Source organism: Dermochelys coriacea, chromosome 7 (genome assembly GCF_009764565.3).
Source record: "Dermochelys coriacea isolate rDerCor1 chromosome 7, rDerCor1.pri.v4, whole genome shotgun sequence".
Classification (NCBI taxonomy): domain Eukaryota; kingdom Metazoa; phylum Chordata; order Testudines; family Dermochelyidae; genus Dermochelys; species Dermochelys coriacea.
Window position 1 is genome coordinate 52,803,300 of NC_050074.1, and position 17,233 is coordinate 52,820,532.

The 17,233-nt window shown below is 44.7% G+C and overlaps 1 protein-coding gene across 5 annotated transcripts in view; it reads right to left on the reverse strand.

Moving 5' to 3' along the window:
• The window catches only part of LOC119858574, a 58,678-nt gene that overhangs the window by 33,978 nt on the left and 7,467 nt on the right, over positions 1–17,233 (reverse strand). For 3 of the 5 annotated variants that reach the window (XM_043518433.1, XM_038409540.2, XM_038409541.2), the window contains exon 2: positions 4,535–5,361. In XM_043518433.1, coding sequence (XP_043374368.1) covers positions 4,535–5,361 — 827 coding nt within the window. The remainder of the gene's footprint in view (positions 1–4,534; positions 5,362–17,233) is intronic. The other 2 variants (XM_038409543.2, XM_043518435.1) reach the window with 1 other exon arrangement.

Below are 17,233 nucleotides of genomic sequence, written 5' to 3' on the forward strand. Positions count from 1 at the left end.
TCTGCTCTCTTACTTCCCAGAGAACAGAATCAAATATGTGGGTGTGTCTGAAGATAGTAAAACCAATGAGTTTGTAGCCCTCTGGGAAAGCAGTTTGGGTATAGCAGATAGGGCATTGAACTGCACGGGGAGTCAGGACACTTGGATTCTAATCCTGGCTCTGCCACCCATTGCCGTTCTTGTCTCTTGGGACTGTAAGCTCTTTGGGTATGGAATGTCCACAGTTGGGATTTGTACAGCACACAGTACAGCAGGGCCCCAATCAAGCTCAGGGTCGTGAGGTACTAACGTAATAATAGGTGTCGTCTTGCTCCTACTCTCAGGCAGGATTAGCTTGGAGGCTGTGCTCTTACTACAGGCTTTGGTTCTCCTCTGCACCTTGCTCAGCTCACCCCTTTCTATTGCATGTGGCTCTTTTACCCACAGCGCTCCAGGATCCCAAAGAATGTGCAAGGCAACATTTCAACAGCCCTGGAATGTTATTGCAAACAGCACATCCTGGGCTTGGAATACTCAATTAGTGATGTCATAGGCTGAGTGGAAAACACTTGTCAGTGGAAGCTGACGGCTTTGTTAAGACTCCTGAATAACAGGAAACAGAGGACTCATTCTGTACTTTTCTAATCTTCCCCACCCTGTATTTTATGTTGCTTTCCAGGAACAGCCATGCTCACTGATAGCCTGCAGCTTCCTCTGTGTGGCACACCCACGCTATGGAAGTGGTACTTGACTGTGATGGCCTCCTGTGGCTTTCTCCTTCTGTCCTGTACCCTACCGGTGTCTAAAGAGAAATATTCCAAGGGACTGGGTTGAATCAGGGGATTGGTAACAATGTAATCAGCTTGAGTTGATGAGATGAATCCAGCCAAAGTCAAAATTAATCACCATCTGATATGGCTGTTTGATGGCTTGCAGATCACTTCTCAGTGGACAAGTGTCCACGTCACAAACACTGCCACCACAGCTACCCCCTATGTTGGCAGTTGCAGTAGAAAGGCCGGCCATGGAGGCAGGTGGCCCCTCCAAGGAAGATTTGCAGAAGAGAGGACGCTTGGGCTACTGCTACCCAGACTATGCTTGTCCTGTAGCTACATGGAGGTGCAGGACTGTCATCCTGGCACTTTTCACCAGCATGAAATGGAAAAACCAAACCAACCCCCCATTCTATTTAGAATTGGCCAGACAATAGGGAGCTCACTTTGCCAAGCTAGCCAAGCAGATCAGGATACACTGAAATGCCCCCTAGTGGTATCTTTCTAACAAGGAGATTGCATTTAAAGGACATTTGGGCCCTTAAGGTCAGTCTGGATCTAGAGTGGAGTTTGGATACTGAGCTCCATGTTGTATCCAGGGAGCCTTGATCAACAAAACAGAGGTCAGGAGCCACAGGCTCAGTTGGTGTAAATATAATCACTTCAATGGGACTACATTACTTACAACAGCTAAACATCTGGGCCACGGCTTTTAAAAGGTTTTCAGTCTATCCTCCATTTGTTGTACAAAACCTTCCTTGTGGCCTAACATACAGTTTTTATCTTGCATCATCCTAGTTCTAGTAGCTGCTGTTCTTGACATGCTGCATTATTTATCTATTCCATTAATATGCACTGTACCCTCTTCTAGCATAAATCACTGCTGCATTAGTACAGCAACAAAAAAATTAGCTTCTTGGCATTGACTTAGAGCTTCACCATTCAGCCAGTGAGGTTATTAAAAAGGAAGAACAAACCACAGAGGCAGCTTCATTTCCTCTTAAGCCTCTTTAGAATTTACTCTTGGGTTTATGTCAATGTTCCCTTTAGTGGGAAACTGAGGCTCCATTTCACAAAGTATTTAAAGTAATTTTCAGGCAATTAATGTGGCTGTCTGATGGGGTCACCAGCCCAGTTTCTGCAGAACTCTCCTGCTCTTGTAGCCGCCCCTCAATTCCTTGCCCCTAAACTGCCCTGTGCCAGCCCCTTTTGAAAGGTCCATCCAACCAGTAGGCCTCTGTTACTTTAGAAAATATTGCTTAATGTGTTTTTATATTGGTGCCTTGTCAGAGAAGGCTGTTAGCTCCAGGGAGCAAGGGGCTGTTCAGTACTACAACATGGCATGTATGCTGTGTACATCAAAGAGGAGAACCTGTCTTGTGTTGAGGACTGTTGGAATTGCAAGTTGTCACTTTAAGAGTGGGCAGGGGTGGGGGACTGTTTCCTGATCTACCTGCAGGCTAGGGAGCTGAAGCAAGCAGGCAGCCTAGAATAAGATGGGGAGAGCTGTGCCTCTCTGCCTCAGGAAGCATCCAGCTTTGTTTCTCTACTTTTGATTACTGTGTATTGTTCTTCTGGATTCTAAAAAATAAAGTAGTGTTACAGTGCAACCTTCCAGCAGAAGTATTTGATATTTTTATCTGACTTCCCTGCAAGTATGCCATGAACATAGCTGGATCCAGTGGGTCAGTCTGTTATGAACTTCCTCAATGTTCAGGACTGTCTGGCTCATTATGGAGACAGGAGATAGCTAGGAGGTTTGAGTACAGATCTTAGCAGTTAAACAATATCTTTATGCGGGTTCCAAATAAAGTGCATTTATGATGTATGTGTACAGCACCTACCTGGTGGGGAAAGTGCGGGTGTAGGCTAAAGCCATGATCCATCACTACCTTTCCTTTTAAATGTAGTCTGTTTATTGGAGGCCCCATTTTGCTAGGTTCTGTACACACACATCATGAGAAGACTGCCCCAAAGACCTCACAATCTAAGTTTAAAGATTAAGATTCCCACAAATTGATTAGTGATTTAGGGTGCCCAACATGGGACACCTCCTGGGGCTGAATTTTGATAGAGTGGGTGCACAGCACTTTCTGAAATCTCAGGTCCCTTTAGTGTCTCAAGTTGAACCCTCCAAAAATGGAGGCACCCAGAACCACTAGTCACACTTGAAAATCTTGGCGTGGGTGCTTAAACCCAGATCTCAAAGGGATTTAGAGACCCAACCCTCACTAGAATAAATGAGAATTAGGCAAATGGCAGGTCTTCGCACTGCTCTGGTGCTTGTCTAAGGCCATGTCTACACTATAAAATTGTCTACCTAACTTACAGCATTACACAGCCACTGCAGTTATTAAATCACTTGTGAGCGTACACTTTGGCTTCTTGTGTTGGCGGTGTATGTCCTCACCAGGAACACTTTTATCGATTGTATTGTCAATGTGGGACATTGTGGGACGGCTCCTGAAGACTAGTAACAAGTCAACGTACAAAATGCAGTGTGTACACTGACACTGCATCGACCTAACTACATCAACTGTGACTCTAAGCTGCTCAGGGAGGTGGTATTACTAAATCAGCGCAGAGAGGTACGTAAGACAGCAAGAACAAAATTCAAGCGAAGACACTTCCACAGCTAGGTTGGCACAAGGCAGCATACATCAACCTAACCGCGTAGTGTAGACCAGGCATAATAGATGAGCTGTGGTCAGGGGAGAAGGGCATCAGTAGAAGAGTTTCTCCATTGTGCATCTTTCAGCATGTTCAGTGTGTTTGCAGGATTATTGTTTGACAAGGCCGTATAGCTCCTTCCTTTTGATCACAGTACACTTTGGTCTCTCTCTCAAGAATTAATTACTTGATTATATTTTCTCATTGCTGGATCTTGAAAGCAGATGCACAAGGTAGCAAGTCAGTAGTCTGTCAGCACATGAAGCAAAGCACTAGAGCAAACTCTTCCCAACAAAGAGCAGCAGCAGAAAAAGTCTTCTTATACTCAGTGACTGAAACATTTTTCTAGCTGCATTTCAGACTCAGCAGGTGCACATTCTGTGCTGGGATGGAGAAGCAAATAAGTCCATGAAACTGGCCAAGCTTTCGAGGACGAGAATGCTCTATGCGTATGCAGCACCTTCCACCTGCTGATCTCAAAGCACTTAGGTTTCTGCTGCTCTTGTGTGATATTTGCTACTTAAAATGCGATCTTTGTCTTAAAGCATGTATGCAAGCAGCTCTGCAGTATTCCTCTCATGCATTTAGCCCGCGTTCACTCACTATACACTGTTTCCAGTAATAGGTATGACCTGTCCCTGAAGGTGCACTGTATTATTAAATTTCTAGGCCTGTGACCTCCACCTCATAGTAACCCAGGTAGTGCTAACCATGAGATGGGCTAGCATGCTCACCACTCCACCACCCTTCAAAATGTGTGTGCTTTTAATAGCAGCAGCAACTCTACCCTTCAGCACAAGACTCTCTGAGCCAGAGCCTCAGCTGGTGTAAATTGGCCTAGCGCTATTCACTCTGTGTTGATCTTCACCAGCTGAGACTCTGGCCCTTATGCTCATAAGTTCCTCAAAAATGTCATTTCATGTAAATTACAGTCCCTTAAAATCAACTGCAGTTCTCCGCAGACCATAATACTTTAGAGTGGGGGTTTACAAAGCATTCAGAGTTGGCCTAACTCTGCTCCCATTGAAGTCAATGGGATTTTTACCTATGCAGCTTAGACTAATTTGAAAATCCCATCTCTAGCATTCCAATTTGCATGTCTGGTTTCTTACCTCACTTAATCGACAGCACTCATCCATGTACTCATCCAGGCTGTCGCTTGTGGGATATTTTTTGAGCTGATGTCCATGGAGCTGAAGATCTTGCATGCTCCCAAAGGTCTCTTTGTAATGGTTGGTGGTTGGCCTTTGCTTTTCTATGGGGGCAGCAGCTGGAGGAGTGACGTTAATGGAAAGGTCTATCTCTTTCCTGGGTTTCTCTTCCAAATATTGTCCTTCACTTTGGCCAAAAAGTTTATTAGGACTTTCTCCCTCCTGACAGTCCCTGAAATCTTCCAGGGAAGCTGTAGGGATCTGCACCACGTCTGCTGCCTGGCTGTAATATTCAACTTGCTTTTCACTCTCTGAAGCACACTGGCTGGCTTCTCTGATGTCTTTACACTTTCTCATTATGACATGGTCAGTTCCCGGAGAAGAAGAGGTGCTAAGCACTCCGGAGTCACAAGACGAGTCTCTGGTGTGAAGCACAAAGCTCTTCTCGGAGCCCGTTGGTGTAGACGGAGAATTAGCTCCACTTGGCAATTCAACCCCAGAATCCTCTGATTCAAATTTGGAGAATCTGTGAAGCTGGCACTTAGACTCTAAGGTGCTGAGGTCAGACAGGGTGGCCACATAGTCTGTTTTTGCAGAAGTGTCTCTTGTGCCCAGATTTCCCTGGCATTCTAATAGGATGTCGACTTTGGGAAGCCTGGATTCTGCTGCAAAGTCCATGGCTGCAGGTGGCTCTCGTGTCAATCCCTGGGTTTGACTCCCTTCGTTGCTCAGTATCTTCATGTTGGTCAGCACTACCTTGCCCTTGGATGGTGGGTTCATCTTGCCTGCTAAAACACAAGCAAGCTGACAGTCACAAAAAATGGCAAAATTCAGTCTGCTTCATAAAGTTTCCACTTTGGGGAAGAAATGGCAAATCGTCTCCTTACACTCTTTCAAAACAAATCAATAGCGGGCAACACTTATTCTGGAAGTCACAGCTTCAGAATGTGGCACAGCTGCTTGTTACATTCATGGCTTGTGCAGGCATTAGACAAACTTCAGGTGCCTGAGAGTAAGTTCCAATGATGTGTGTGTGTGTGTGTGAGGGAGGGAGCCTTTTCCCAGCACATTCTATTATATGCAGAGAGAAAATGTCTCGTGCCACAAATACAGGTTATTTGTATGCAACGCAAAGGCTCTCCACAGCAACGCAGTATTAGGGGCAGCACAGGTCTGTGTACCGACAGCCTATAAGCAAGTCTCTTATAGACCTACTACATCAGCAGTCTTGTGTTTTATGGACACAATATCCTTCAGGGAGAATCATAATCGCACATAATGTTCCCGAATGCTGAATTTTTCATGTGGGTATAGGACTTAGCTGACAGTTGTGAAAAAAGGACATGTAATCAGACAACCCCTTAGTGATTATACACATGCAGATGATGAAGAGTCCAAGTAATTTAAGGTAAGATCAGCATTAACTTAAACTCAGAATTTTTCCTCCCATTCACCTGTCTTTGTCACGCCCTAAAAGCAGAAATGAGCACAACCAAATCTGGTTCTTCCAGCCACTCACATGTATTTTGGGTTAAAATGAATAATTTGCAAGCCATTTGGGTTGCAGTGCGGAAAGCCATAGTAACAGGCAGTGACTTGGAATATGAACTATGATCTTTGGGTGCTTGCTACTCTCTGTATGATTTAGGTATGAAGTTCTCCCCAGGAGTGAGAGTAGTTCATTTAAAGAGAAATGACATGAGAGCAGACTTGACCATCAGTGTTTGCATATGAATGAAGAAGCTTTGCTTTCATGGAGAATGTTTCATAGAGTGAGAACATCCTAGGAGCAGGATTTATTGAACTGTGGAATTGTCTCCTGAAGGCCATGCTGGAAACCCATCGCAGGAGTCATTTCAAAATAGACCGGGCCAAATGCTCGGAAATATATTGAAGAACCCTATGCCAGTTTAGGCTCCCTTACATTCCGTTAAACCCATTTGTTGCTAACTTTACATGCTTTTATATCCTCTCTGGGCACTGCACTGAAGCATGAACAGGTAAATGATCGCCAGCTATGTCTAGGGCAGTTTTCCAAACTTTCCAGTGGCAGACAAAAGTATTAACCCTTGGAGGATACTCAGAAGGATCCAGATAGAAATAGAAGGAGGGATCTTTGAGCAAGTGGGAATAGGTCACTGCCTTAGGGCAATTTTCATTGGTGTGAGGGCCCTCAGGCTGTGGAGGAGAACGTGTGATCTCCTCCCACATGAGGGGACGGGGTCAGGGAAAGCCAGAAAACCCAAGGTTCATGCATCCAGTGTTACACAAAGAGCACCTTCAGATCAGAGCCCCACAACATTCCCCTTGGAAGTGAGGGATGTTGTTCCTACACATGGGGTCAGGTTGTGATACTTCCATGTACACTGCATTGGATCACACATCACAAATTGCTTTTCTAATCAGTGTTGGGGTATCACAGTGTCCTTGGTGAATGGCCTCTGGCAATTGGCAATCTCCATTTGCCTTTGATACCAGTTGCTGTTTTACAGTAGGAACAATACCTCTTAATGCCAGTCAGTGACATTTAGTGCCTGATTCTCCTCTCACTTTGTTCCAGATTTACACCACTGTAAGTGAGAAGGCGGTCAGGTCCCAAGCGTGTAACGAAGAGGTCACTAAGATAGGCCCTGCACCAAAGAGCTGACAATCTTTTATTCTGGTTTGTACAGGGCCGAGAGCAATGGGATCTTGGGCCGTGACTGGGGCTCCTTGTAGTACAATACCAATAATAAACTGTGATAGCTATAGCAAACAGTGGCTGGAGAAGAAAATGAAATGTTTGTCACAGTCTAGAATTTGCTCACTTTTCACTTCCCTTCTGCACCAGGCCCCCTCTGGTGCAAATCGACATAGCTTTCATGGGAGCCGGGCTGACTTGCACCAGCTGAGGATCTGAACCTCCATTTCTTTTGTGTCTTTCCAGCTAATGTTTTACAACCCAAAATGCCCATTTCAATCCAAGATGGATGCAAACTAAAGCCGCAGTCCAACTCCTGGTGAACTCTGCAAAAGCCCAGATCCTGCATCTGTCACTGAACTTTGCCTCTTGGGGCCATCACTCATTGAAATATAATGTTTAGGTCATTGTGACACAACACAGAGAGGGGCTACAATACCCCAGGCCACACATAAATACACCTGACATTTTACATCCTGTTTCATTTCCTTCCATTCCCTGTACTCTCTTCCTTCCTTTTTTCACAAACTATCAGCCACGTCAGACTGCTTTTCCTGATGATGTGATGGTTCTTCACTAGGAAGGAAGGGAAGAACAAACTACAGCTAGAAGGAGGAGAGTTCAGTAGTGTAGACACGTCTCAGAATGACCAGAGACCCATCTCAGCACCCTGCTCTCGTTCATTCCTCCTCCTGCTTTGCCCATTGCTCCAGCTTTCCTTGCTAACAGAGTCACTGGGCCTCAATAAGGCCAAGCTGGATATTACAAGAACTTTTTTCAGTTTTACTGATGTGCCTTTCATCAGGATTCCCTGCTCCAGTTTAATAACATCATCTGATATTGTATATGTAGTAGCAGGTTTCAGACTGAGATTTTCAAAGGTGTTTTAGGGAGTATGGGGTCCAAATCCCATTGACATTCAGGAGAAATTGTGTTCTTAACTCTAGTCCCCTATGAAGATGTCGGTATTACCAACGAAGGAACTGAACCTATACCCATTGAAGGCAATGGAGGTTTTGCCACTTGTCCCTGTCTTTACGGAATTTCTCTCACTTGCCACTGAAATGCAGCTAGCTCTGGGGTGGAGCCTGGCACCTATGCAGCAATGTACAGCAACACTACACAGTGATTTAGGACAAGAGGAATGCCATATCCTATTGAAATTCCAGGGGAAACTTAGCTAGGGAGCTACCTGAGCTGGGCTAACACCCTTACTCCTGTCACAAATGCCCCAAGAATGTAATGGACCACAAGGGATCAGGAACTAAGTTTTATATTTCACCCAAATAAAAGCACTTCCAGCAACAGAGTGCCTCACACTGCTGAGCTGGAGAAGGGTTGATTCATTGCTGAGTTGGAAGCATGCCACCTTCTCAATCACAACCTCCTCTTTACTGACCCAATGACATTGCACCATTATCGCACGTGGAATAAAAGGATAGTGGGCATAATTGATGGCAGCACTATGCCGAATGGCACCTTAAACCCCACATAAAAAACAAGTTAGAATCAGGAAGAGAGGAAAGTTAGTGCTGGGTTTTATTTTTAAGAACAAATTATGCAGCCATCATCTTTCCACCAGAGAGAAAGAGTTATTATGGACAATAACATTCCTTTCCAATAGGCTTCTGCATTGCATCTGACTGTTAATCAGGCCATGATTTGCTTCACTGGAGAGTCCCTCATGTTCTTTCAATGTGTTCCTTATTTCTTGCTGAACTTTTCCCCTAGTCTACCCACAAACATTTTTGTCGGAAATGGGGAAGCGCCATAATAAATTGAGATCTCCCTTCATACCAAAGTTGCTGTCAGATGTGCTCATTCATAATGTTAGATGACTCTAAGAACACTGTATAGTGTAGACAGGCTGGTGGTGGCAGAAGCAAATGAACAAATACAGAAGATGAAATCTGACCATTTAGGGTGCTTATGGGGCTCCTGTCACCATAGAAGCTGAGCCTGAGAACCTCAAAATCTCGAATTTTCCTTCAATACCTCTCAGAGCTAGGAAGATGCTATCCCCATTTTACAGATGCAGGACAGAGACTCAGGCTATAGCTACAGGACAGAGCTTACAGCGGCGCAGCTGCAGCACTGCTAGTGCAGATGCTCTACACTGACAGGAGAGAGCTCTTCCATTGACTTAATTACTCCAGACCCCGTAAGCGGCAGTAGCTATGTCAGCGGGAGAAGCTATCTGCTAACATAGCACTGTCCACATCAGCACTTAGGTCGGTGTAATTTACGACACGCATGAGGATTGCTTATTCACATCCCTGAGCAACATAACTTATACTGCTGTAAGCTGTGGTGTGTACATAGCCTCAGTAACATGCCCAAGGTCCCACAGGAAATCCCTCCATAGAGGCAGGAATTTACCCCAACTCTCGTGCATTCCAGGCTAGCACCTCAACCACAAGATCATCCTGTTTCTCCTTTCTGGAGGAACAATTTCTTTTTCGTTTTCACTTAATGGTTCTGAGCCTGAAAACTTCATCCTTCCAAGGAGCTACTCCAATTTGCCAAAAGAGTGAAGAGAGCCATGCAGACTTTTCTGCTTCTCAAAGCTTTTAAGCAATGAATACAAGAGTGGTACAATAACAGCTCATATATTTGAATATTAGCAAAGGGCCAGATCTTCAGCTGGTGTAAATTAACATCATTCTACTGAAGTCAATGGAGCTGTGGTAGTTAACACCAACTGATAATCTGGCCCACTGCAACTCCAAAGTTAAGTAGAGAAGATGGATCATTCACCTACCTCTGTAGCAAAGCACCTCTGGGACAGAATAAAGCAACCACACTGCACAAAAGTTTTTAAACACAGACGTGAGGCATAACTTCTCCAGTTAGTGCTACAAAGCAAATTAACAGTGGTAGAACATATTTACCCCTGTTGGATTTGGCCAGGCTACCACGATCAACACTCCCTGTGAAAGCTGCCAAGAGGTCTTGGTTTCAGATCCCATCTGAGAGATGGCGTTGCCAGACACACACAGCCTTCTACCAGGAGGCTGTGGCAGTGGTTCAACACTGCTAGAGAGAATCCAACCAATAATGACAGAATATTGTCTGTACCTACTTAGTTACTGATACCACTTCTTGCAGTGATGACTTTCCTTGGGGAGCCCCTAGCCAAGTATTGTCTCAGCCTAACTTGTGCTATCTCTCAGATAGACTATAGTGCAAGAGGCAGTATGGTCTAGTGAATAAAGCATGGTTCTGGGACATATGAACTCCTGAGTTCTGATACTGTGCCTGCTATGGATACATATGACCTTGGGCAACTCCCTGAAATGTCTGCATCTGCAAAATAAATGGGGGTAATGATATCTACCTCCCAGGACTATTATGAGGGTTGATTAGTTAATAATTGAAGCTATTAAGCATTACAGGCTCTGTGTAAACTGCAGTGAAAGGAACACATACCTCTCAGGTGATTCACTAACTTTTTACCCCTTGCTGTCCATTTCAAATAACTAAGTAGGATACCTACCTGTGGGCTGTCAGTTTGTAAAACCCTGGAAGATGAGGTTAAGACTTTTCAGTGTAGAGATCCTCATTACAACTCCAGCTTCAAGGCTCCATTAGGCCTTGTCTACACTACAGAGTTTTGTCGACAAAATGCAACTTTTGTCGACAAAACAGTGAATGTGTACATACGTCCTACTGTATGCCTCATACCTTTCCCGGAGGCACCTACCCTAGGAATGAGGGGCTGCTTCAGTCCTTGGCCATGATGCTGATGCTGCCATCAAATGCACATCCTGTGATGTGGCTGTTGCCTACTAAGACCCCTTAACTCCATCTCTCACATCCAGTAGCACCCCCCAGCAGCCTCCAACACCATCCACAGCAGAAGCCCCCAGGTGAGGGAAGCCCCAGAGCCCCCATTCATTCCAAACAGAAGCCACGGGGTGGCAGGGGAAGCCCCCATGCCCAACCCCACTTGCCAGCAGAAACACTGCAGAGGCAGGGCAGGAAAAGCCCCAGTGCCCGACTCTGGTCCCCCACAGAAGTGGGGAGAGCAGGGAGTGGGGGAAGCCTCAACACCTGGACCCCTGCTGCAGCCCTGGGACTGGAGGAGCTCTCACTTCCCGCTGTGTCCCAGGTCAAGACTCAGGGACAGAGCTTCTCCAGTCTTGGGGCTGCACTGTGGGTGGGAGAACGGAGCAAAAGGGGTTGTGGGGCTGGGATGGGGGGACCCTGGGTGGAACAGGGGCAGGCCCCAAGGAAGGGGTAGTGGGTGGGGCCACAGGCAGAAAGGTGCCCCCCATTTGCTCTGGCCCAGGACCCCAGGAAACCTTAATCTGACTCTGATCACATGCCAGGTACCACAGTAAATAAATAATAATCATACCTAGCTTCCCCATCAGCAGATCTCAAACCACGTCACAGAGGACCTCAGTATTAGTATCTCCATTTTACAAATAGGGACCCTGCAATACCAAGAGAGAAAGTGACCCAGCAAAGTGGTGGCAGGGCTAAGACTAGAACCTGGGTCTCCCAAGTCCCCATCCAGGGTGCTCTTCACTAGGCCACACTGCCTCACTTGTGCACAGCTGTCTGCAGATGATGAGGATGTTAAGTCACTAGTGACTTAGATTCAGGCAAATGACCTAGAGGTGAAAGTTTCCATTTCCCATTCTCTCACCCATCCATTTCCCTTTCCTTTTAAACACACTTTATCCTTAGCTTCTTGTTCCCTGTCATGTATTAGGTTTTGGCACAGGTGGCATTTCCCTTCATTAAAAGCCCTTTCATCAGAAAAAAAGTGGAATCCCCCCCACCCTACCCCAGCCCCCAAACAATGAGATTTGCATTTCTAGAATTTTTTTTAAAAGGGTCACTTCCTTTCTGAACCAAAAGGCATTTTTTGCCTCTGACTGCCTTTGCTGTATGTGCTGAGAAAGGGAACAGGTTTGAGAACCACTGTCCTAATAATGGTGTCTACTGCCACAGTGCATTTTAACCACATAGTGTAGTATGTTTGCAGGATGCAAATTACCGATTCATAATTGTGAACATTTACACCAGAAACCTGAGTGTGAGAGTTATGCTCATCTAATCAGGAAACTGAGATATACCATGTGACTGGTGTCCATTTCAAATTAGCTCAAACTTCAGATTCAGAATAAATCATTTTGAGAAGATGGTGATTGATTTATGGACCAGAGGTGAAGGATGAAATTCACTAAATGATTAATTCAGAGTGAATTTCAGATGAAATTCAGAGTGTTACAAAGTTGGTCTCTCAGCAAAGGTAACAAAGCACTTTGGGGTGAAAGATGATCTCTGAACTGCCAATATCTTTTCTTGTAGGTCCAGGGACATAATGATGCCGCTTGGTTCACAAGAGAGACACACTCGGGGGATAGTGTTAAATTCAGTTTAAAATGGACATTGATAAATTAGAGGGGGAAACAGGGATTTCCCTACACTGCCCCTGAATTTCCCCAACAGCCTCCCAGTGGTCAACTAGCTACATTTACAATGTTGCCAATTTAGTCATTGGTTGGAAATTTGAATTGAAATTGAAACATTAATACACACTTTAAAAGCATGTACAGTATTTGATAAAATACTTGTACTTGAAAAAGCATAACAGGTTTGAAAAGTATGAACAAAGATTAGCTTCCTCACACACCAGGGTTTTTTTGACAGTGTCGGTGCATTCATTTTGGTGATGTTGACCAATCTAAGAATTTCAAATTATGATTTGTAAGCAAGATCTGAATGAGCTCTCCCCTGACAGCAAGTAATGAGCCGGGGGGAGGAGGGAGAGGCTTCAGGACCAGACTGTATTTAGATGAACATATCTATCCTGCCTTGGTATCCAGCAGACAGAGATGTATTGCCCAAGAGATCAGTTTTGGCTGGTGTTGGGTTACAAATCACTTTAGTACTGAATGCAGGGATAATGAAATCTTGTTACTGTATGAGTAAAGGGCACCAGAACTGTACTTAGCCTGTCCTGGTTAAGGGAGTCACCTTCAGTGCTTAATTTGTGCCAAGTCTGAGCCCTGGCACATCTAGGCTTGGTGTTCATAGCCCCAGGACCTCTGGACTTGCCACATCAGTTATAAATAAAAAACTTGCTTGAGCCCTGGCACCTCTTTCATTACAAATTAAGCATTGATCATGCTCAATTGAACTGCACTCCCTACTCAAGGGTTTTGGATGGTGGGGAGAGAGAGAGAGAGAGAGAGGGTGGAGACAGGTGTTTTTCTTGGTGGTGTGGGCTCTACCTAAGAGTCACAGGCACTATTTGACCTGCCCCCATCCTTTGTTTAAAATTACGATGATTAGGCACCATAAAGAGTCTTTTGTTTTTGAAGTGACCACTGGAGCTGAAATCACTGATAATCATAAGGTTGGTGCTTAGACCTGCTGTGTGACAACATTTCTGTGGAAGACCCTGCCCAGCCTGCACTAGCAGTGAGGTTCCCCCACTGAGAGCTGAAATCACTAAAAGCTGGGTAGAACCTCAATAGACCGACTCACCAAGGTCACAGTGGCAGGTGGCAGCAGAAGGTGATGGCACAGGGCCATCAGCGATGGAGCAGTGGAGTGAATGGTGGCATGATGAACAACGGCCAGAGCAAGAGGCCAGAGTGAGTGGCAAGCAGCAAGTGGCTGAAGGAACAAGCAAGGTGCCTTCATCCCTCCCCCAACCCCTCCCAGGGTGAGAGGTGAACTCATGTGAAAGCATCTCTGAATTCTGGGTCTTCACTGACCCAGGACACCAAACTATGAGTGGGGTGGGGTGGAGGGAGAAGGATAGGCATATTAAAGGAACATTTCATTGTTGGACTATGTTTTAGTGACTTTGGTCCAGAATGCTAGATTTGTGTCTAGGAAACTTATATAAATATACATTCCTAGAGGGCCAAGATTTTTAAAATGTATTATTTGCCAAGGTCATTATCTCACATTGTCGCTATCTCGAGAGGTCATTATCTTGGGGAGTTTCTGTACTAAACATTTTTATTATATTATAATTACTTTTTACATAAGAACATAAGAATGGCCATACTGGGTCAGACCAAAGGTCCATCTAGCCCAGGATCCTGTCTTCTGACAGTGGCCAATGCCAGGTGCTTCAAAGGGAATGAACAGAACAGGGCAATTATCAAGTGATCCATCCCCTGTTGTCCACTCCCAGCTTCTGGCAAACAGAGGCTATGGGCACTCAGAGTATTGCATTCCTGCCCATCCTGCTAATAGCCATTGATGGACCTATCCTCCATGAACTTATCTAGTTCTTTTTTGAACCCTGTTATAGTTTTGACCTTCACAACATCTTCTGGCAACGAGTTCCACAGGTTGACTGTGTGTTGTGTGAAGAAGTATTTCCTTTTGTTTGTTTTAAACCTGCTGCCTATTAATTTCATTGCATGACCCCTAGTTCTTGTGTTATCTGAAGGAGTAAATTACACTTCCCTATTCACCTTCTCCACCTCTATCATATCCCCTCTTAGTCTTCTCTTTTCCAAGCTGAAAAGTCCCAGTCTTCTTAATCTCTCCTCATATTGAAGGTGTTCCTAATCATTTTAGTTGCCCTTCTCTGTGTACCTTTTCCAACTCCAATATATCTTTTTTGAGCTGGGGCAATCAGAACTGCACACAGTATTCAAGATGTGGGCATACCATGGATTTATATAATAAAAGTGGAGGAGTTTGGTTTGCCAGACTGATCAGCAAACCAATGCTGAAAACCAGTGTAAAGGCTGCAAAACACCAAACCTTTGGACTGCATCAATATGCAGAAAACTTTATAAGCCAGTTACTGTCAAAGCCAATTTTAGAAGTACTTAATGAGGCTGTTAAGAATTCTAGAGACAAAAGACAGTTTATGCAAACAAACATGGCTGTCACATCATACTTTCTATTTAAGCAAGAGATACCACATACTACAAACTGGAAGTCAATGTTAAGTGTATTGTCACTTGTTAATGCTGAAGTTGGGCACTGGTTCTGACCAAGACCGGCAAATGCTCACTGACTTTCTGCAAGAAACTCAACTGACTGGTTAGAAGCATATGGTGCAACAGCGAAAGACTCAGCAGTTTAAAAAGTGAAGAACTCTCTCACTGCATTCAGAAAATTTGCATACTGGCCAATGAATGCACCAATGTAAATGGGCATCAAGTATTAAGTCATTGTGTACGTTATCTTGATGTCAGTGGTAGGCCAGTAGGTACATTTCTAGATGTTCAGGTTATAGAAGACACATCGGCTGCATCTGTGACAACCCACATCTTAGAAGAGTTAAATGTTTGTAGACTGAATCCCAAAGAGATGGTTGCTTGTGCATTTGATGAAGTTGCAGACCTCTCTGGAAGGCAGTGGAGTACAAGCTTTGCTCAGAGAAAAGTATATCCCTAATCTCTCCTATACGCACTGCAGAGGTCATCAGTTCCAGCTAGTACTAATACGAGCTGCAGCATCTTCAAAAGACATTTTAAAAGCCATAAATTTAATTTCTTCATTATAGTCTTTTTTTCAGCAAGAGTCCAAAAGGGCTGAACATCTTAAAGTTCAAATGAGTCCAACCTGGGAAAACCCGCTGGCTTTCTCATAAACGACCCATGGCTGTTGTCTTAAAATTACTGCAACCATTATTATTGGCTTTGGAAAGGATCTACCTAGATCAGATGGATCTAAGTAGTAAGGCTGGTGGACTACTTTTGCTACTGCATTCAGAGAAGACTATTGCCATTCTCTCTCTTGTAAGTCTGCTGCTGAAACCACTTGGGTCATTAAACAATGCCGTCCAGGCATCTGCTACAACAGTAGTAGATCTTTGTTCCGCAATAGAAGCTACACTTGGATGAAACAGAGAGATAGCCATTGAAAATGTACTGGAAGAAGCAAGGACTTATGATAACCCTGTTGGTACAAAAAATACATACTGGGGCACATCCCTTAAATCAGAACTTTTTATAGGGAACTGGTTGTTAAGATTTTGGCAGCTCATCACTGGGAAGAGCTCTTCTTGACCTGCTGCTCACAACCAGAAAGAATTAGTGGGGGAAGCAAAAGTGGATGGGAACCTGGGAGGCAGTGACCCTGAGATGGTAGAGTTCAGAATCCTGACACGGAAGAAAGGAGAGAAGCAGCATACAGACCCTAGACTTCAGAAAAGCAAACTTTGACTCCCTCAGGGAACTGATGGGCAGGATCCCCATGGAGAATAACATGAGGGGAAAAGGAGTCCAGGAGAACTGGCTGTATTTTAAAGAATCCTTATTGCGGTTACAGGGACAAACCATCCCGATGTGTAGAAAGAATAGTAAATGTGGCAGGCAACCAGCTTGGCTTAACAGTTAAATCCTTGCTGATCTTGAACACAAAAAAAGAAGCTTACAAAAAGTGGAAGATTGGACAAATGACCAGGGAGGAGTATAAAAATATTGCTCAGGCATGCAAAAGTAAAATCAGGAAGGCCAAATCCACACTTGGAGTTGCAACTAGCAAGAGATGTTAAGAGTAACAAGAAGAAAGTCAAGGTAAGTTTGGGCCCCTTACTGAGTGAGGGAGGCAACCTAATGACAGAGGATGTGGAAAAAGCTAATGTACTCAATGCTTTTTTTGCCTCTGTCTTCATGAACAAGGTCAGCTCCCAGACTACTGCACTGGGCAGCACAGCATGGGGAGGAGGTGACCAGCCCTCTGTGGAGAAAGAAGTGGTTCAGGTCTATTTAGAAAAGCTGGATGAGCACAAGTCCATGGGGCCGGATGCGCTGCATCCCAGAGTGCGAAAGGAGTTGGCGGATGTGATTGCAGAGCCATTGGCCATTATCTTTGAAAACTCATGGCAGTCGGGGGAGGTCCCAGATGACTGGAAAAAGGCTAATGTAGTGCCCATCTTTAAAAAAGGGAAGGAGGAGGATCCGGGGAACTACAGGCCAGTCAGCCTCACCTCAGTCCCTGGAAAAATCATGGAGCAGGTCCTCACGGAATCAATTCTGAAGCAC